This window comes from Lynx rufus, unplaced genomic scaffold (assembly GCF_022079265.1).
Source record: "Lynx rufus isolate CCGP_SWC_20201006 ecotype Redwood Valley unplaced genomic scaffold, mLynRuf1.p SCAF_2, whole genome shotgun sequence".
Lineage (NCBI taxonomy): Eukaryota > Metazoa > Chordata > Mammalia > Carnivora > Felidae > Lynx > Lynx rufus.
The window spans coordinates 62,990,563-63,012,318 of record NW_025814834.1 but is presented as its reverse complement, the minus strand read 5'-3'; the positions used below and the strand labels follow the sequence as shown (position 1 = coordinate 63,012,318).

Below are 21,756 nucleotides of genomic sequence, written 5' to 3'. Positions count from 1 at the left end.
GAAAAACTGGAAAATTCACAAACAGGTGGAAATTAAATAAGAGATTACAAGTGAAATTAGAAGATACTTAATAGATGAAAACACAATATACCAAAACCTGTGGGAAAATAGTGCACAGAAGAAAATTTATAGCTGTAAATGTTTACATTAAAAACAAAGATTCCGGGGCGCCTGGGTGGCGCAGTCGGTTAAGCGTCCGACTTCAGCCAGGTCACGATCTCGCGGTCCGTGGGTTCGAGCCCTGCGTCAGGCTCTGGGCTGATGGCTCAGAGCCTGGAGCCTGTTTCCGATTCTGTGTCTCCCTCTCTCTCTGCCCCTCCCCCGTTCATGCTCTGTCTCTCTCTGTCCCAAAAATAAATAAACGTTGAAAAAAAAAAAAAAACAAAGATCCCAAATAAATAACCTAACTTTACACTTTTAAGAAACTAGAGAAAGAAGAGCAAGCTAAACCCAAAGCTAGATTATGGAAAGAAATAATAAAGATTAGAACAGAGATAAACAGAGAATAGGAAGACAGTAGAGTCAGCAAAAGCAAAAATTGGTTTCTTGAAAATATCATCAAAATTGACAATTTTCAGCTTGACTGACCAAGAATAAAAGAACACACAAATAACTAAAATCAGAAATGGAAGTTGGGGACATTACAATAGGCCTTACAGAAATAAAAAAGACTAAGAATATTATGAACAATTTTCTGTCAATGAATTTGTCAATCTCACCCTTAGGTGAGATGGGTAAGTTCCTAGAAACATAGAAACTACTGAAACTGACTCAAGAAGAAATGGGAAATCTGAATAGACATTAAACAGGTAAAGAGAATGGATCAGTAATCAAAAACTTCTCAACAAATAAAAGTCCAGGACCAGGAAACTTCACTCACAATGCTACCGAACATTTAATTTTTTTTTTTTTACATTTATTTATTTTTGAGAGACAGAGCACAAGTTGGGGACGGCAGAGAGAGAAGGAGACACAGAATCCGAAGCAGGCTCCAGGCTCTGAGCTGTCAGCACAGAGCCTGACTTGGGGCTTGAACTCACAAACCGTGAGATCATGTCCTGAGCCAAAGTTGGATGCTTAACTGACTGAGCCTCCCCCCTACTTTTTTTTTTTTTTTTAAATACTGACTGCTTAAAAAAAATTTTTTTTTGTTTTGTTTAACATTTATTTATTATTGAGAGAGAGAGACAGAGCATGAGCATGGGAGGGACAGAGAGATGGAGACACAGAATCTGAAGCAGGCTCTAGGCTCTGAGCCGTTAGCACAGAGCCTGACACAGGGGTTGAACTCACAAACTGTGAGATCATGACCTGAGCTGAAGTCAGATGCTTAACTGACTGAGCCACCCAGGCGCCCCCTGTGCTACCAAACATTTAAAGAATTAACATCAGTCCTTCTCAAACTTCTCAAACAACAAAAAAAAAAAAAAAAAAAAGGAGGAGGGAACTTTCTAATTCATTCTATGATGACAGCCATACCCTGATACCAAAGCCAGATAAAGACATCACAAGAAAAGAAAATGATAGACTAGTATCTCATGAATGTAGATGCAGAAATCCTCAACAAAATCCTAGCAAATGAAATCCAGCAGTGTATTAAGAGGATTATACATCATATAGCTAATTATATTTTAGTTGCTAGCATCTCCCTACTTCTGTTTTTTCTTTCTACTGCTGCTGTAAATCTCTTCAAAACTTGGGGTCCATATTTATATACCTGATACTCCTTCCCTAAGAATGGTCTTCCCATGCTTATTGAGTCTTATAGTAATACATGGCAGTGTATGTTGCTATCCCCCCTCCCTTTTTTTGTGCTTTGATGTTTTACAGTTATAAAATCTTAGTATTATTTTTGCCCTTTTGTTATACACCTCTTTTCCTAGCTTTTCATTTTGAAAATTTTGTATCTACAGAATAGTCTTTACTTGCACTCAACAATTGTTAGCATATTGCCATGTTTTTCTTTCCCTCTCTTGTCTATACACACACTCATATACACATGCACACATACTTTTTAGAAGAAAATAGTAGATGTCATGATGTTTTATCCTTGTAAGAACAAGGATATTCTTCTATATTATCTATCTATATTACACCCAAGAAATTTATATAATATCTATTATGTTTCAATTATCCCAATAGTATGTATATTTTTAAAGTTTATTTATTTTGAAAGAGAGAGAGAGAGAGAGCATGGGCAGGAGAGGGGCAGAGAAAGAGGGAGAGAGAGAATCCCAAGCAGGCTCTGTGCTGACATGGGGCCTGAACCCACAAACCGTGAGATCATGACCTGAGCAGAAACTTAACCGAGTCAGACTCTTAACCGACTGACCCACCCTCGTGACCCCCCCAATAATATTTTTTTGTAGCAGATTTTTTTTCTTCATCCAAGAAAAAGATCATGCATTGCATTTAATTATCAATTCTTGTTAGTTTCCTTGAATCTAAAACGGTTTCTCCAGCCCCTTTAAAAACTTTTGAAGAGTCTAGATCTTTTGTTCTGTAGAATAGTTCATGTTCTGGATTCGTGTGGTTATTTTCTTATTACGTTTAAGGTAGACATTTTTGACAATGGCATTATATACATGATGTTCCCTCCCATTCCATCACATTAGGAGGCTCATAGTGACAGCTTGTCCCATTATTGGTGATGCCAACCAAGTTTGATCACTTGGTTATGGTGGTAGGTAGTCTATAGGATGATATGTTGGGATCCTGACAATTTACCCCTTTACCCCTTTACTTGATGTTCCTTGCCTGAATTGATGAATGTGTTATCTGTTACTATCATTATTCTTTTCAGAACTCAAATTTTCTCGAATTTGACCATCAAAACTCCTGAAGGTCCTCATGACCAGGCACCTCAGTGTTTGAATATCTCCTTGCTATTTATTACAATTCCAGGCTCACTTTGAACTTTTCCCCAACCCTGGATGTAGCTTTTTCTCCAAGGATCTCTGTTTACTTTTAGTGAGAAATAGTATATTTAAAAATGAGGTTTATTGATACCAGAGAATCATAACTTCTAGGCCTTTTCACTGGACAGATTTTGAAAACCATTCATCCTCTATTGATTGATCGATTGATCATCCATCCATCTATCCATCCACCCAGAGTTCATACTAATATTTTAGTGTTATTTCAAAAAATAAATAGTGTCATATTTCACACTTATTTACTCTTTAGAAGAAAACTAGAATATCACTTTTTGTTAGGTCTTTAAAAATATTCAGTAGTAGAATAATTAGAGTAGCTTGTGATAAATAACAGCTTTACTTAGTGAATCATGTTGAATCAGGTTGGTTATTTAATGAGCTCTTATTTCTGTTGTTAATGTAGTTTTGGGGCAGTGCCGTGACAACATTGAGCCAAAAAAATTGCCTATCACTGAGGAGGAGCAGATTTACCCTTGGGATACATGTGCAGCAGTTCATGATGTGAGGCTTTCGTTATTACAGCGTTATTTTAAAGATGTAAGTACCCTTTTTTATCATATAGTGATAGTTTGTCTGCAAAATTGATGGTTACTTCTCTCCAGAGTTTGATATTTTTTCTTCTACTAGATATCATTCTAATTTGGAATCTGGAAGTTTATTAGAAAAAAAGTTAATATATGGATAGTAAGGAAATAGGAATCTGTAATAAATAGACTTTTTAGGTTATAAATGTCATACCTATGTTTTAAATGTTATTTATTATAAGATATATAAATTCAGTTCAATGGAATGATAAGTATTACCTCTATAAAAACTTTTAGTTATGGCATGAATATTTTATGAAGATTTTTGCCTCCTTTTACTTTCTTTTAAACATATACAATAAAATCTCATTATGATGCTTTTAAAATGTAAAGTAGGGACAGATTAATTAATGGCTTCTATGGTTTGTTGTTGTGAACTTGATACGTTTTTTTCCAACTCTTTACATCTAGGGGCTCTATCTAGCACTCAGGTGTTAATTGGTCTTGGAAGGTCAACTTAGTTTATTTAGCAGCACCAGCATTGTTAACTTCCTTATAAAATTTCTGTACCATTTTCAGTATTCTCTCAGTGGATTATTAAATGGGGTTTCCATTCACCTGTTGTTTTTTGGATTTACTGTATCTTGAATTAAGTAAATATATAATAATAACTTAAAATAGTTAAAATATGAAGTGAAACATTATTTTTAGTTAGCTATATGAGATGAATATCTTGATACATTTTCACATATGATTCCTTTTTGCCCATAATGCACTGGATTAAATGGAAGAAACTAGTAGGAGATGTGGAAGACAGAAACTTAATGAGAATAAGCAGCAACTGACCTAGTAATGATGGGAGTCAGAGTAGGATGTGGTTCAGTAGTTTGGACTGAGGAGAAGGTTTCTAGTGGGTTCTGGAGAAAATGATGGCTCTAGTAATGGAGGCACTGTGTAGGGTAGAAAGAGTTACAGTTGAGAAAAACTGGGGCTTGGTCCTGATTCTGCCATTGCTTAGCCATGTAAGCTTGCCAAAAAAACAGACTAGGACTCCATTTTCTCATCTATCAAATAGGCCTCATATGAGCTTTCATACAGTAACCCACCAGGTTAGAAATTTCTTTAGATCACTGTACATGTTATAAAGGTCAGTATAAATGTAGAGTGGTGTTTTTAATATTCGAGCTAGCCCAGTGAGAGGGCTCAAGTTAGGCCTTATAAGGCAGTTTGGGTTAGGTAGTGAGGATCATATTCCCATATATTTTCAGAGGCTTTACAATGAAATTATTCTTATTTGGAAAAAGAGGGGTGCCTGGGTGACTCAGTAGGTTAAATGTCTGACTCTTGATTTCTGCTCAAGTTATGATCTCACGGTTGTGAGATTGAGCCCTGCCTCGGGCTCCATGCTGGGCATGGAATCTGTTTAAGATTTTCTCTCCCTCTTCCTCTGCCCTGTTTGGTCCCTCTCTCTTTAAAAAAAAAAAAAAAAAAAAGTCTGTGTGTGTGTGTGTATGCATACATATGTACACACACATACATTTTCATGCTTTTTCTTTATTCTGTATTGTTTCTTTAAATTTTTGCAGCATATGTATGTTAATTTATTAATCATAGACCAATAAATATCTTCATTTTGAAGAAAACAATGAAACTGTGCCAAGTTCCTCTTTTGCAGAAATTTACTATCACCTTTATTTAGATTTTATTTTGTTGTCATAATCCTGAATTTTATCGTTTCGAATCACTTTAGAATAGATGAGTAAGGATGAATCCTAGAGCCAAGCAGAAAAGGAAAAAATCTTGATTCAATGGAAATATAACCCAGACTTAAGAACAAAATAATTTTGAGGGAAGGGGAGTTCTAATAAAGGAGAGAAAAAGTAGGGTATCTCTTTCTTAAAGCAGCCAGAATAGTTATTCATTTCTAGAAAAAAAAAAATCTTTTTTGTAGGAACTTTGAACTGAAATCTGAACTGGACAGAATCTCTGTTGTGTTTCTGTTAATGATTATGGGATTTTATTCTTAAATATATATATTTTTATACAACAGTTTTTTACTTTCATAATGGTTATTTTCTGTATATCTGGTGTGCTCCCTGGACTATATACGTCTAGAGGTGTAGGGCCATTCTTATATTGATTTTACGGTCTCCTCAGGGGCTAGCACATGCTGTGTGTGTTGTAGATGCTTAGTGGATTTCTTACTGAATTACTGTAGCATAGAGTACCTTAATTTTGTATACAGGCAGACAGATAGACTGTATGCAGCAGAAGAGTTTCTATTAATGAGCACTGATTCTGATTACAGAATTAAACTATGTAGATTGTTCTCTTCATATCAGTTGCATGCATTTTACAGAGTCAACCTGTAGAGTTTTAGTTGTGTAAGGCAGTAGTGCCATTGAAACGGGGAGTATTATATTATGAGAGAGAGGACAGAGTAGGACGGGAGCCCGAGCTTTGGAGTCAGATAGACTTGGGTTTGAACTTGGACTCTGCCATATATAACTGAGTGGTCTTGGTAAACTTTTCATTCCTTTTTTGGTAATGTTTTAATAAATATTGAGGCTATGAAGATTCAGTGTTAAGCAATTCTTAGCACAGTGGTGTGGGCACATTGTTGAAGTCTTCCTAAAATATTAGTCTCATGTTAGTAAATATTTTCCTGCCTTTTTGTTTTGACTCTGATTCAAACAAGAAATCTAACAGTTACTTAGACAAATGGCATACTGATTTTAGTTTTAAAAGCTGATTTATTAAAATGAAAGGGGCACCTGGGTGGCTCAGTTGGTTAAGCGTCTGGCTCTTGATTTCAGCTCAGGTCATGATCTTACGATTCGTAGGATTAAGCCCTGTGTCGGGCTCTGTGCTGGCAGTGCAGAGCCTGCTTAGGATTCTCTGTCTCTGTCTCTGTCTCTCCCCTGCTGTGCTTGGGTGCTCTCTCTTGCTCTCTCTCTCAAAATAAAATAAATAAATATAACATTAAAAAAAGAAGTAAGATAAATTACATTTTTATACTACATTGCCAAAGAGAGCAGCTTATTAACTGACTACTAACCATTCTAAAATGATCTAAATCTGTTTCTACTTCAAGCGCTCCAAAACATAAAACAAAGATGAGCAGGTCTCCTATTGCTATTCTGATTTGTGACAATAGAAGCTAGCTCACCTGCTGTGAGTATTTGATTTGTGCTGCTACACATCTTTAAATAGGCTGGAAAGGCATTTTGCACCGTGTAATATTTTCAACTTTCAGATGTTCATGAAGAACATTAGAATTCTTTTAGAACATTAGAACATTCATTTAACATTAGAATTTTGTTTACTATTGTTTAAAGATTATTTGGTCATCTTACATTATATTGTAAAAATTTCTTTCCAAAGTAAAAATAAAGTTGAAAGCTATACTCAGTTTTAGTGGCTCTCAAATCTTTCATCATGTGCTATCACCCATGTTAGACCTTTTTCCTAATTTTGCTCTGGCCTGGTCGTCTGTTTACTACAGACTCTAGAGGGTGAACTGAACTCAAGTTCAGGCCCAAATAGTGTTTGATAGAGGCCAAATGAAAATTCGAAGAGGATTATTTTAGGAGGAAAAGTCTAAGCCTGTGTATAGGTTGAGGGGAAGGAATTAGTAGAGAAGGAGAGAAGGAAGAGTTGAAGATATAAGAAAAAGAGGAGATTAAAAAAGTTAACTTGTAGAACAGATTTCAAAAGGGTATTGTAGTTGCTTATATAATCTGGGTCCCTTCTTTATTGTATATTCTATTAAACCCATGTAAATGTTAAGGTACTTTTTGGGGTTATCTTATGACCAAATTTGTAGTCCAGAAAGATGTATGGAGGGTGATGCATTATGGAGAGAAGAAATTGGCATCAAGGTGACCAGTTAAAAAACTTTGTTGAAAAACCTCCTCCCCCACAACAAATGATGCAGACATGAATGTTATAGTGGAAATGAAGAGGAGGGGCCCAAATCATGTTTTATTTAGGAGATAGAATCTGCATAGTTTGGGAGCTAATACTGTGGTGTAAAAGAAAGAATGTGATGTAGAATAACTCTTAGCATTCTGATTTGGTGACTGAAAAGATTGTGGAGTTTTTAAACCAAGAGGAAAAGAAAGATTCATGGGGGAAAAAAGACAAATTTATGACACATTTAAAACAAATGTTTATTTATTTATTATGAGACAGAGTGTGTGTGTGGGTAGGGGAGGGGCAGAGAGAGGAGGAGAGAGAGAATCCCAAGCAGACTCTGTGCTATCAGCATGGAGCCCAACACAGGGCTCAGTCCCATGAACTGTGAGATCATGACCTGAGCTGAAATCAAGGGTCTGACACTTAACCAACTGAGCCACCCAGGCACCCAGTGACATATTTTTTAATGTTATCTGAGGGACATCAAACTAGAGATTTCTGCTTGGGAGTTGAGTGGTTGTATCTGTCACTAAGACAAGTGATCCAAGTTTGGAGAGTAGTCAGATTTACTGATTAAATCACTCAGAGAACAGTTCTAGTAAGAAGAGAGTGGTACAAAGAACCTTGAGGAATATAAACATTGAAGGGACAAGAAAGAAAAAACTTGTTATTCCATTGTATCTATCTATCTATCTATCTATCTATCTATCCATCTGTCTATCTATCTATCTATACCACAACTTCTATATAAATAATACTGCTATGAACATAGGCATGCATGTATCCTTTTAATTAGGAATTTTGTATTTTGGGGGTAAATACCCAGTAATGCAATTACTGGATCACAAGGTAGTTCGATTTTTGAGGAATCTCCATACTGTTTTCCACAGCTGCTGTACCAATTTGCATTCCCACCAACAGTGGATGAGAGTTTCTTTTTCTCCACATCCTTACCAACACCTGTTGTTTCTTGTGTTTTTGATTTTAGCCATTCTGACAAGTGTGAGATGGTATCTCATTGTAGTTTTGATTTGCATTTCCCTGGTGATGAGTGATGTTGAGCATCTTTTCATGTGTCTGTTGGTCATCTGGATATCTTCTTTGGAGAAGTGTTTGTTCATGTCTTCTGCCCATTTTTAAATTAGATTATTTATTTTTGGGGTGTTGAGCTTGATAAGTTCTTTATATATTTCAGATACTAACCCTTTCAGCCAGAAAAAAGAATGAAATCTTACCATTTACAATGACATGGATAGAGCTAGAGAGTATAATGCTAGCAAAATAAGTCAGTCAGAGAAAGACAAATATCATATGATTTCACTTATATGTGGAATTTAAGAAACAAAACAAATAAGCGAGGGAAGAAAAGAGAGAGACAACAAAAGAAATGGACTCTTTTTTTTTTTTTTTAATTTTTTTTTTTTTTCAACGTTTATTTATTTTTGGGACAGAGAGAGACAGAGCATGAACGGGGGAGGGGCAGAGAGAGAGGGAGACACAGAATCGGAAACAGGCTCCAGGCTCCGAGCCATCAGCCCAGAGCCTGACGCGGGGCTCGAACTCACAGACCGCGAGATCGTGACCTGGCTGAAGTCGGACGCTTAGCCGACTGCGCCACCCAGGCGCCCCAAGAAATGGACTCTTAACTGTAAAGAACAAACTGATGTTACCAGAGGGGAGGTGGGTGGGGAGGGAGGGGTGAAATAGGATTAAGGAATGCACTTGTCATGATGAGCACTGGATGATGTATGGACGTAATGAATCACTGTATTGTACACCTAAAACTAATAGAACACTGTGTGTTAACTACACTGGAATTACAGTAAAAGAAAGAAGTTGTTAAAGTCAGATATCACAGAGCAGGTAAAATAATCGATAGCAGAATAGTTTATAGTGAACTATAATATAATATCAAGAGTTTATATTTCATGGGGTAGAGAAAGTGTAATTTATAGTTGCTCTCTTTCATTATGAGCCTAGATATTTGGAAGCTAGAACTTTATGGTATTTCAAGTTTAAAGATACTGCCTTGGTGCTGTCAAGTTGGGTGTTACTTTATATCATAAATATATGAAGTTCACATTAGTATAATGGTATGAAATCATTCAGAGGTTTATGTGGATATGTTTAGGTATGTTTATGCTTCTTAAACATTAATGTATTGTCTCTTTTTTTTTTTTTTTTAAGAGTTCTTGTCTATTGGCAGTATCAATTGGCTGGGAAGGAGGTGTTTATGTACAGACCTGTGGCCACACGTTACATATAGATTGTCATAAATCTTACATGGAATCATTACGGGTAAGTTGATTTAAAGGTGTATGTATCTTTCCAGGTATTAAATATTTTTATAGCATATATATCCCAGTTCATCTTGGGTGATTTTGATTGCCATTTGAACTATTCAGCCTTGTAATTCCCTGACCCCTTCAGCTTTAGGAATTTCATTTTTTTACTTCACTTTAGCAACTGATTTCCATGGTAGTAATTGTAGACTTTGCTACTCTAGCTCTGAAATACTATGCTTTAATATCCTACTATATCATTTTGTTATATGATCACTCTTCAGATTTTCTTATTTCATTTTCATTAGCGTGTTTTGCTTCTGACATCAAGATCTCTAGTCCTTTAACCCCTTTATATTTTCCCTAGCATTAGTTCTTCCTAGCCTCACTTTTTTGAACAGTGCCTATTCTGCTCTGAATATCATTCATTTAATCCTCCTTCCTTGGTTTTAGACCCAGGCAGCTACCTCTCCAGAAAAACCATAAAACTAAGTTAAGTGGTATGTCTGTAAATTTGTGGTTTCCTATATAATAGTGGCTTAAACTAAGGTCACAGATTGTAGATATTATTTATCGATTCATTTACCTGTCTTTGATTGGTTTCCTCTCTTAGTGTCCCCAGCAGCTATTCCAAACCTTTGCCTCCTCTATCCCAGGCTCTTTGCCTAAACTCCAATATTCCTTTCCCCTCATCAGATTCTGTCTCTTTCTTTGTTACCAAGAAAACAGTGGCTTTCTGTCACATGCTACCTTAGCTTCCTACTTTGCTGATCTATTCCCTGATAAATGAGTCTGCATCCCAACCAATCCTTTTCTTCTCTACTCTTTGAGATAGTATTCCTTCTTCTGTTCAGGAATAATTTTTCTGTTTATGCTCTAATATTCCTTTCTCCCATCACCTTAGGAGCTTTGATCTATAGGTAAGTAACCTCTTTTTATTCCGTATCTTAAGTTTTTCTGCCCATTCTATTGTTTCTTTTCAGTCCATAAAGATGCTCAGGTCCCTGCCATTCAGAATTCCTTCGTTTGACTTTGCATTCCCCTGTAGCTGCAGTTTTTCTCTTTTTCTTAGCTCAACTTCTTAGAAGTGTGGTCTTCTCTATTCCCTGATTCCTAGCTCAGAAGCAGTGGATTCCTATTTTTCCCTTCTTATCCTTCCCTATCACATTCATTTAGCAAATTCTATTAATTGTGTTTCTTAAATCTCACTTGACTGTACTCTACTTTCATTATTGTTGCTTCTGCCTTTTTGTGTATGCCTTCATTTCTCATCTTGACTATTGCAATTGCTTTCTTATCAGTTTCCTTACTCCAAGTCTGATTTATTCATTACATTGATCTTTCTAATATGTAAATCCGATGACATATGTCATTGGCTTAAAAATCCTTTACTGAATTCTTCCTGATGGGATAAAGTCCACTTTTCTCTGAATGGCATTCAAGGCACTTCATGATCTGGGCTTGCCTGTTGTTGCTTCAGCTTTATCTTTCATCAATTCAGCATTAATAAGCTAATTAATGGTTCCTTAAGCACATTGTCCATTTTTCATATATCTCCATTCAGTCGTTCATTCAACAAATATTTATTCAGTGCTTACAGTGTTCCAGATACTTTGATAGACATTGGGGATTCATCAGTGAATAAGACACAGTTCCTTCCTTTTAGGAGTTTACTATGGATTGCATGAGATGGTGTATGTGCTGAGTGTTATGAGGTATACACAGGGCCTTCTTGGAACATCTGCCAAGTGCCAGAACATTTGATGAATTAAGGTGCTTGAGTGATGAGAGATAAGGGAAGATTAGGGGTCATACTGTAGAGGACCTGGTAGTTCATGTAAGGAACTTGGACTTTGTTTAGATAGGTTCTTTACAGAGAGCCATTAAAGCCATTTAAGACTTTTAAGCAGAGATATGTTCAGAAAGATCATTGTGGTAATTGTGTAGATGGTAGGGGATTATGGTGGGATTGCAGGAGAGTAAGAAAGAATGCAATGAGGTACAAAATGATGGTGGCTTGGGGTTAGTCATGGCACTGGAGATGGAGAAGAGCTTAGAGATTTGAAATATATTTAGAAGAAAGGTCTTCTGGATGTGGTGAGAGATAGCATGTGGAGTGTCAGAGGGAGGAAGGAATCAGGTGATCATTGAAAGATTTTGATTGGGAATAAGAGTCACAGTAGGTGGATCACGTTGGCAGCAGTATGGTTGGAAGACTAGTTAGGAGATATTAGCAAAGAGAGTAGAAGGAAGTAGATGGAAGGACTTGTGAGATTTATTAATTAGATATTGAGATGAGAGAAGGTAGGAAGCAGAAGGAGCTGTCATGACTCTCTTTTCTGAGATAGGAAGTGTAGCTTTATGCTTCTAGAGTAAAAGGGGCAAGGCTCAGGTGGGTGAAGGGACTTGACAAGTGAGGAGGTGGTTTGGAAGAAACACTTCAGAATTGGGTGAGAGAGTGCTTCATAGGATGTTGGAGAGAGATTGTCAGGAAGTATTCAGGGCTCAGTTGGCGTGGAAACAGTTTGTAGCAAGAAGCTATTTCAGTATTCCATAACAACCCTTAATTCAAGTGTAGAATTGGAGAAGCCATACATTGGGTTAATTTTGTATGAAGGTTTTGTGGAGTGTGCATGATAGAAGGACAAATGGACAGGGAATGAGAAGTATTGACCGAAGAGTTTTTGAAGTGGTAGATCGTGTATAGGCAGGAGAGGAAAGGCTTGATAAAGTGGGGAAAAAAGGAAGAACTAAGACAGTTAGGAGTTGGCAGTCAGAATGTAAGCTGTTTGGATTTAATATTTTCAGATATGGACACTTTGGGGTGTTTTCAGTATAAGGGGATAGTCATGGTAGCAGGTGCTGGAGTAGAGTGGAGGTCAAAGCTATAAGAAATAATGAGGTCAGAGAGCTGATAGACTGAGATGTAAGATTGGTTGTCTCCGTTACACACTGAAGTTGCACAGGAGGATGACGGGACTTGGAGCGATGAGGAAAACTGATTTAGGTACCAAACTCTTGAGTGATGGAGGGCAGTGGATGACAGTAAAAAGGAAGGAAAAGGGTGATGTCACCAAATGACATTAGCCACAAACATGGGAGAATGCAAGAGTAAAGATCTCAAGCCAGCACTGGAGATGAGAAGGATACTAGGTGGGAGGGATGCGGGAGAATGAGCAGTACCTACTTGAGAATGCTTCTGGAGAGGCTTTAGGAAAGAACACATTTTCAATCAAGGCAAAGAGGGGGATCTAGCATTCTTTAAAATTAAATTATAGAGGAGCTTATCATAGAACGTTCTTCAGTGATATCAGGACCCTTTCCCCAACCGTCTAGTATGCTCTAGTCTTCTTGTATATCTTTAAAACTTAGCTCACAAGTCTCCTCTGAGAAGCCTTCTCTGTTGTATTTTTCACACTATTGTTATAATTTATTCGTTTCTATTTGCTTTTACATTGTTAGGACCTTAAGTGAAGATGTACCTTAAGTCTTTATGCTATCACCTGGCACAGCATTTGACACATGTTAGGAGCTTAACAAATATTTGTAGAATTGGATTTAAGAAGACATGGTGTTATATTTTTAAGAACTTAAAAGAAGTGTCAAAAAGTGAAAAAAGTAGAATTTTGTTCTTTTAGTCAAAGTATTTGAGATCCAAGATAAAGCAATTAAGAGTGGGGAACTTAGGGGCACCTGGGTGGCTCAGTTGGTTAAGTGTCCAGCTCTTGATCTCAGCTCAGGTCATGATCTCGTGGTTTGTGGGTTCAAGCCCCGCATAGAGCTCTGTGCTGATGATGTGGAGCCTGCTAGGGATTCTGTCTCTCCTTCTCTCTGCCCCTCCCCACTTGTGTGTGCTCTTTCTCTCTCAAAATAAGTAAACATAAAAAAAATTAAAAACAAAAAAGAGTGGGGAAATTTAAATTCATCCTGACATTGTCATTACCTTTGTAACCATAGACAGATTCATTTTCTTCTCTTTGTATCCTTTTTTGCTCATTATTTTTGTCTTGTTTGTGATAATGGTCATATTGTAGCATTTGTACATTTACATTAATACATTAAAAAATATTTTGAGATAGAACATTAGGTTAGTGGCAGAATAAGAAAGAGTGCTGAGAAAAAGAGTAATATAGTGGTTAGGACTAAATAGCAGTGGCCTAAAGAGCAAAATAGATGTGTGGTGGTGTCATGCAAAAGAAAGGAAGAAATGTAACCGTCTGGATTCCTGCCTTAAGTTTTCTGGTTAGTTAGCATGTATAGCAGTCTCTCGTGAACAAGAATTTTCCTAGGCATATACACTTATGTGTCTCTTTAAAAAATTCTCTTTCCTCCTCTTTCTATCAGAAACATCTGAAGAAAAGGGTGATAAATTAATTCCCCTCCTCTTACACTTATGTTCTGAATACTATAAATGAATCTTTCCCCATCCATTAATCCTAAACAAATCCACTGCATGAAGTCCAGTCAGTTGTGTTTGGCAGTTAAAGACACATCACGTTTTTAAGGCTTAATTCTCAAAAGTTGTCAATTCTTCATCAAGAGAGAAAGAGGACGTGCACGCACAAGCAGGGGAGGAGCAGAGAGGGAGGGCAGAGGATCCGGGGTGGGATCCATGCTGACAACAGAGAGCTTGATGCGGGGCTCAAACCTGCCAAATGTGAGATCGTGGCCTGAACTGAAGTTGGATGCTTAACTGAGTGAGCCACCTGGGTACCCCTAGGGATGTCTTTTTTTTTTTTTTTTTTTTTTGTATGGTTCATTTGTTTACCGTAAAATGTAATGATGTAAATTTTGTTTTCTGTAGAGGTGTGCATTATAAATCTGTATGTTTATTTCATCTTTTAGAATGACCAGGTTCTTCAGGGCTTCTCAGTGGACAAAGGAGAATTCACGTGTCCTCTCTGCAGGCAATTTGCTAACAGTGTTCTTCCTTGTTATCCTGGAAGTAATGTGGAAAGTAACCTTTGGCAACGTCCTAGTAACAAAAGCATACAAGACCTCATAAAGGAAGTGGAGGAGCTGCAGGGACGGCCGGGAGCTTTCCCAGTAAGCATCAGTGTAAGGCAGAAATACCCTGGTAACCTCAGCTATGCTTTCAGCTCTCATTTTCCTTCCTTTCATTTTCATTCCCTTTCTGAATTGCTCTGGACCTTTAAACATTTAATAGAAATTGCTTTTAGATGTTTTTCTCTTCTGTTTGTGGTTGCTACAAACAAAAATGAGAATAATGGAACAAATTCTTACCAAAGACTATACTTTTTCCTTCATCTAAATTGTTATAGTTTTAATATACATCTTCCAGATCATGAAATTCTATAAGCTTAGATATGGTTAGACTCTTTTAAGATGTTGAAATCTTAAACCAAACAAACAAATAAATTACATGTATATGTATCTTGTAATGTGAAGCATAGTCTAACCACTTTAAAATATGTCTGTTAGGTATATTAGGATTAAGATGATATGTGTACACATACACACTTTTTATGTGTATAGTTATAGATTTGCATACATTGTGTGTGTGTTAGATAAAATATCATACACTTGATTGAACCATTCACAAGTCAGTCTGTTTTACTGTGGGATTTGGTGTAAGTGAACCCATCTTTTATCCCATTCAGTAGGATTTTTTAATTTTATTTCTTAAATTATTTTTTTAAACATTTATTTATTATTGAGAGACAGAGAGAGACAGAGCGTGAGCAGGAGAGGGGCAGAGAGAGAGGGAGACACAGAATCTGAAGCAGGTTCCAGGCTCTGAGCTGTCAGGACAGAGCTGGACACAGGGCTCGAACTCACAAACGGTGAGATCATGACCTGAGCCGAAGCCGGATGCTCAACCGACTGAGCCACCCAGGCGCTCCAGGATTTTTTAATTTGATTTAAATACTTAAATATTTCCCCTTTAATACAGGTCTATGATGTGGTCCCTGAAAGAAGTCATAGCTGTGCCTAGTTTAAGCAGTAAATGTATGAAAACTATTAATATTTGACTTTTGGGACAGAAATTTATAGTTAAAAGCTACTCTGAAAGATTCATCTCTTGGCAGTTTCTTTTCTCAGTTGAAGACTATAATTTTAGAGTCTGTAGTTTTCTTCTTTTGTAAATCCAAATTTTTATGTGTTTAAAATATGCTTAAAGCAAGGGGCATCAATATTAGTGTTTGAGAAATGAACTTAAATGAAAATCAGGTTGTTTATAAACATGAAAACTGTTCCAAAATATTATTTTAATGACATCTACTCATTTGTTTAGCATATAGGTTTGTGTGGTTAGTTCATGGTTAGATTATAGGTTAACCAATCACAATATAGAATTAGGATAAGATAAGAGAAAATATTTCTTAATCTATTTTATCTTTGTACGGTAAATATATTTATGGTAGAAAGTTAATGTACATTTGTTTTAACTTTTTAACTTTAATTTCCTAGTGTATTCATATGATAAACCTTGTAGTGTAGACTATATTAGAGAAAGTGAATATGAATAAACTTTATATATGTTTCCTTTTTTTGCAGTCAGAAACCAACTTAAGTAAAGAAATGGAATCTGTTATGAAAGATATCAAAAATACCACTCAGAAAAAATATAGAGACTATAGCAAGACGCCAGGCTCACCAGACAATGATTTTCTCTTTATGTATTCTGTGGCTAGGTAGGTATACATGTTATATACTTCAATATTTACCTATTATTGGTAGTTGGTTTTTTGGTTTGTTTACTGCCATTCATATTTATTTGAAGAAAGGATACGTATTTTTTATGTTGGTTAAAATTATGGCTAGTTTTAGAAATTCCTCAAAGGATCATAAAAATGCAGGTTTCCTCGTTTTCTGAAGAGTTTTTATTTTGATGAAATATTGGGTGAAATGTTCTTATATATTATAGGATATGTGGGAAAAAGTATATTGTTAACATTTTGGGACAGTCTACCTCAAAGCATGTGAGTATTATATATGAAGGGTGTTGTTAAGAAATCACTGTTCAAGTCCTATCAAGAAGTGATAATACTGTAAACAAAAACATTGTAATATATTAAACACTTTTAATTTGTTTTTAATTCATAAGTAAGAAGAACTTATTTTCTTTGTTTTCAGCTAGTAAAAGATCTAGTAATATCCTAGAAGACTGTAGGTGGTTTAGAAAATCAGATAAAGGAGCCAAAGCAAGAGATCAGGCATGCTCTAAGCCTCTATTAGTAGCTAGCAGGGGGCTCAAGAAAATAGAGGTAAATACTTCTCATCTTTCAAATTAGGTAGGATTAGTCTAATTGACTGAGTAGGTGTTCAGTACCTAAGAAATAATTCCAAATAGGAATTTTAGAAAACTTAATTGAATGAAAATGGAGAACCATAAAAGAAGTAAATAGAAAAGAGGCAGGCACAGTTAGGAACTTGTAAACACATTCTGCCACAACTGATGTTGTAGACCCCTGGATATCCTTAGAACCATACTTCGTATTTCATCCCAAGTAGTGTTATAATAGGTAACATTTAGAGAGATAACGTAACTTGAATGTCATGCAGCAAAATTAGTGGCATGTAGGACTAGAATTCAGATCTGAGTCAAGGTCTATCGTTCTTTGAATTACTGTCCTCCTTTTTCCTCCCCTGTGTTCACATTTTATAGGTCATATGTGCATGTGGTTCATCAGGGCCATTCTGTCTGCCCTGTTCCTGGAGCAGAGGGTAGTAAGAGTAAATGAACAATATGTAGTCTTTAGAACCTAGGAAAAAAGGAACCAGACTTAAGGAAATTGCAAGCAGGTTAGAGCTCAAGATAAGGAGACATTAGTCTTTCATTTAAGAATGCAGATGCTGGACATAAATTGATGTAAAAGGATCTAATGGCTTGGGAAGTAATTTTCTAGTCTGCACATTCCTAGACTATTGTTGTCATTTATCCAGAATACTTCGGGAGAACATATAACAGTTAATTCAACATTTTGTATTTGGACAGTTACCAACTGCATACTTACAATAAAATACACTTTATGTGAAAACTAAATTGAATATGATTTAATTTTGCTAAGGTTTCAAGGTTTTAAAAAACTTACATACAATATTGTAGTAGTAATGGTGTAGAAGACTGAGATGAATATAGACCCACCCAGTTATGCTATGTGTATGTGTGTGTGTATATATGTGTGTATGTTTATATATATATTATATATGTGTGTGTATGTATATATACATTTGTGTGTAAATACTATGTTTATGTTGCTTATTTATGCCTTTCATTTTCTTAGGATTGACCTCGTAAGAAAATTCTGGTTGAATAGGAATGATCTGTCCGTGGAATTTTTCTACAGTATGATAAATCAAATAACTTGATTTAAATTTAGTTTAGTGGAAATTTGAGATTCTTATTTCTTGAATATATAAATTCCTATTTTCTTAAATATAAAATAACTTATAAAGCTTGTCATTTTAATAGGAGACTTTATAGTATACCCAGCATATTTTGGGTTTTCTTTTAAGGGAAACCCAATTTGGTTAAAATTGTCCAGGCCATTGTAAAGTTCTCACAGTGAGATTACATGCCTTTTCTAAGTTTTGCTTAGTCATTAAAAAGAAAACAAACAGGGGCGCCTGGGTGGCGCAGTCGGTTAAGCGTCCGACTTCAGCCAGGTCACGATCTCGCGGTCCGTGAGTTCGAGCCCCGCGTCAGGCTCTGGGCTGATGGCTCGGAGCCTGGAGCCTGTTTCCGATTCTGTGTCTCCCTCTCTCTCTGCCCCTCCCCCGTTCATGCTCTGTCTCTCTCTGTCCCAAAAATAAATAAACGTTGAAAAAAAAAAAATTTTAAAAAGAAAACAAACAGAAACCAAATTAATTAAAAAAATTAACAAAAACACAAATTGAAGGAAAAAAGTATATTGTAAGTTTTGTGTCTTAATGTAATTTTTTCAAAGTATGAAACCAGGTCTTTATAAATAACTTATGCCTAGCATATAACCTTATTTCATAAATACATATGATTATAGATTATGATTATTTTCATGCCTAAAAGGTAGGCATTAAAATGTTTAAATGTTTAAGTATTTAGAAATAAACTTATTTGAATTACTTAACTTTTAAATTAAATATTGTGGTTCTTAAATGTATAATTCATTAGAATGTGCACATTTATTTGTATTTGACATTAGTAATTTAAATGGACTGCAACCCTGTTTCCCAGAGCTGAATTTCTTCCCACTGAATGAGTAATTTAGTTTGCTCTTTAGGGAACTTAAATTTTTTGATGTTTAGGAACAAAATACATCCAGTGGTAAAGTAGCCTATAAAACTGTGGATTTTAATTGTTTTAGAGATTTTTTTTTGTAAGGCAATACATTATTTCTTTGTTTTTCATTTTATTTGCATGGTAAAGCAGCCTTGGAGGATTTTTTTGAGGGCAGTAGAGAAGAAATTGTTGGAATAATATCTTTCTGTTACATTAAAATTAATCAGAATTACTATATTCAAGTTTTATTGTATTTCCAAAAAATGGTCTGTTGCAAATGTCAGTCATTCAGATGGATTATGGAAAGTTAATTTGGGGAAGAAAGCTTTCTTCACTTAAATACCAATTCATTATTTCTTTATTGAAACAATAAATGACACTAATTTTAGTAATAGGTTTTTCCAAGGATTTTGGACTCAAGTTACACATAGCCTAGAAGTATTGGTGAGTAGCATTTAGCCTGCATATATATAGCAAGAAACACGGAAATGGAAAGATGAAACATGAGTAGCTGAGATGTAGATGGAGAGACATCTTTAAGTCACAGTGGGCAAACTGCTCCATAGAGTGAGTGCACCTTGCTTTACATATTAGTTGCATAATTTTAAACTTTATCAACGAATTATGTTCAAAATAAAAGGAATGCTTGCTAAAATACCATATTATCCATTTTAAAACCAAAATTTATTTGATAACCACCCCCCCCTTTTTTTTCTGTTTCACTGCTGGATTTAAGGAAATAGAAGGAAGGGTCAGCAAAAGAAAGAGCATAAACTACAGGGATAAGAGACTCGTATCGTTGGTTATATACCAAAACAAAGAGGTTGCCAGTTCCTAAGGTGTTTTTGAGCATTTTGCTGTGTACCATCAGGGATTTAGAAGCTTTATCTGAAATGATCCCTGCTTTCCAGGAATTTACAATGTGGTTGGAGAGACAGAATGAATATATATCAATCTGTATAAAACAATACAGTTTGTTTAAAAAATATCATATTGATCGCTTCTCGGCCTTTTGGCTAAGATCAAGTGTAGTAAAAAATATCATATTGAAAAAGTGCTGTAGAACTTGAGAAGGGAAGATGAACAAATTGAAATATAAAGTATATGGAAATGCTTCTTTCCTGTCCCAAGATAAAGGAATTAGTTCTCCCTGACTCCTGAAGGAGGTAGAGCTTGAGCTGAGTCTTGTATAATATAAGCTATGGTATGGATGAAGGTATTTTTTTCTCTGAGAAATTGAGTCACTTGTTCAACCAGTAAGGGGTAGGCTCAGGCCTTGAACCCACACTATACCAGTGTGTGTTTGAGTGTCTCTGTGTGTGCATGTGTATACACGCATTTGTTTTTCAAATTATTGCTTTAAAAATTGAAATTAGTGCCAAAGGAGGGTGGAGGAGGATGGAAGTTTGGAAAGCAGACCTTGGTCATGCAAAAAGAAGCTGGAGCATAGTTGGAGTTTTTATGTGGTATATGTAGGTGGACACCAAGGTAGGCTTGAAGCAATCTTTCTCATTATTGTTTCAGATACAGAGATATTTTAATTCATTTTTTTCTTTCCAAACTAATGGATGTGTGTTAGAAATATAGAAAGTAGAATCTACTTTTCTTTGAGAACAATCTTTATGTCATCCATTCAGGAGGGCAGAGACAGAATATCGTGTTGGGATTTTCAACAGTGAGGGAAAATCAAACATGGGGCACATGACATGTTTGTATGTTCTTTCCTCTAGCAAGTGTTAAATTAAAGGACCAGTTTTGATGTAAATGAAATAAGGAAAAGCTGAGGGTTAGGGTCTCTTACATATTGATTTTTAAAGTCCTAGATTATTACATGATACTAATGTTTTGGGTAGGTGGGGCTTTGTGTGTGTGTGTGTGGGGGGGGTGGCTTTTTTTTTTTTTTAATGTCAGAGGAATGTTGTTCAGGAGATTTTCCAACCATAATCCGAAATGATTAATTACATTTAGTAGTTTTCTTTCAAGTAGTCTTTAAAATCAACTTCCTGGTAACATGTTTGTCATCCTTTAAAGTATTTTATTTGATGATTGAATTCTGTTCTCTTATTTATATTTTAATGAATATTTTTGCAAACTGTGCTGAAATAAAAGTTGACATTCTGGTTCTGACATTCGTTTGTAAGAATTGATCATGTTTCTGGTTAGCTCTTTTAAAAGTACAATCTAGGAAATCTTAGTTTTTATAAGAGAATATAGCCATTAATTTTTTTCTACAGATTAGGCAACAGAAGATTTGTGAAAACAAAATATATTGATCTCATTTATATTCCCTTGATGAAGGAACACATGCTGGTCTCCGCTCGCTTTCTGTCCACTAATATGAAATCCTTGTCCCTGCTTCCTTGCTGGTAGGTTTTTAGAAGTTCAGTGAGCAATGCAAATCGCCTGAAGGGTGGAAAATTCCCTTGTCACACAGATGCCCTTATCAGCAGCAACCAGATGGAGCTCTGAGCAGGAACATTATCAATGTTAAATTGCTTTTCCCCCACCCCAGTAGAGAGGATTAAAGCATTCCTTTAGAAATGGGTGGCAAATGTACAGACTTAGGAATATGAATTTAACAGTTTGCATTTATATGTACATATATGAAAATAATGTTTCACAACATTCTGTCTTTAAAATACAACCCAAACCAGTTCAAACTGTTTTGTTTTAAGTAAAATAGGATAATACTCTTCCTTGAATTCATTTACAGAGTAAGCTTGAAATTTTACCTTTTTTTTTTTTTTCTTTTGAGATGGGGATATCTCACTATTAGTGTCAAATGCATATCTTGGATATAAATTTATTCAATTTTAGTTGTGACAAATAAAGGTGTGTTTAAGTTTATTAATACTGTTGAAGTAAAAATACAC

The 21,756-nt window shown here is 35.7% G+C and overlaps 1 protein-coding gene and 1 pseudogene across 3 annotated transcripts in view; both read left to right on the top strand.

Annotated features, from left to right (window-relative positions):
- Nucleotides 1-21,756, top strand: part of UBR3 (ubiquitin protein ligase E3 component n-recognin 3) — a 241,685-nt gene that overhangs the window by 150,879 nt on the left and 69,050 nt on the right. For 2 of the 3 annotated variants that reach the window (XM_047085616.1, XM_047085618.1), the window contains exons 26-29: nt 3,340-3,473; nt 9,566-9,676; nt 14,506-14,718; nt 16,180-16,316. In XM_047085616.1, coding sequence (XP_046941572.1) covers nt 3,340-3,473; nt 9,566-9,676; nt 14,506-14,718; nt 16,180-16,316 — 595 coding nt within the window. The remainder of the gene's footprint in view (nt 1-3,339; nt 3,474-9,565; nt 9,677-14,505; nt 14,719-16,179; nt 16,317-21,756) is intronic. The other variant, XM_047085617.1, reaches the window with a different exon arrangement.
- LOC124516658 (uncharacterized) lies at nt 19,880-19,953 on the top strand (annotated as a pseudogene).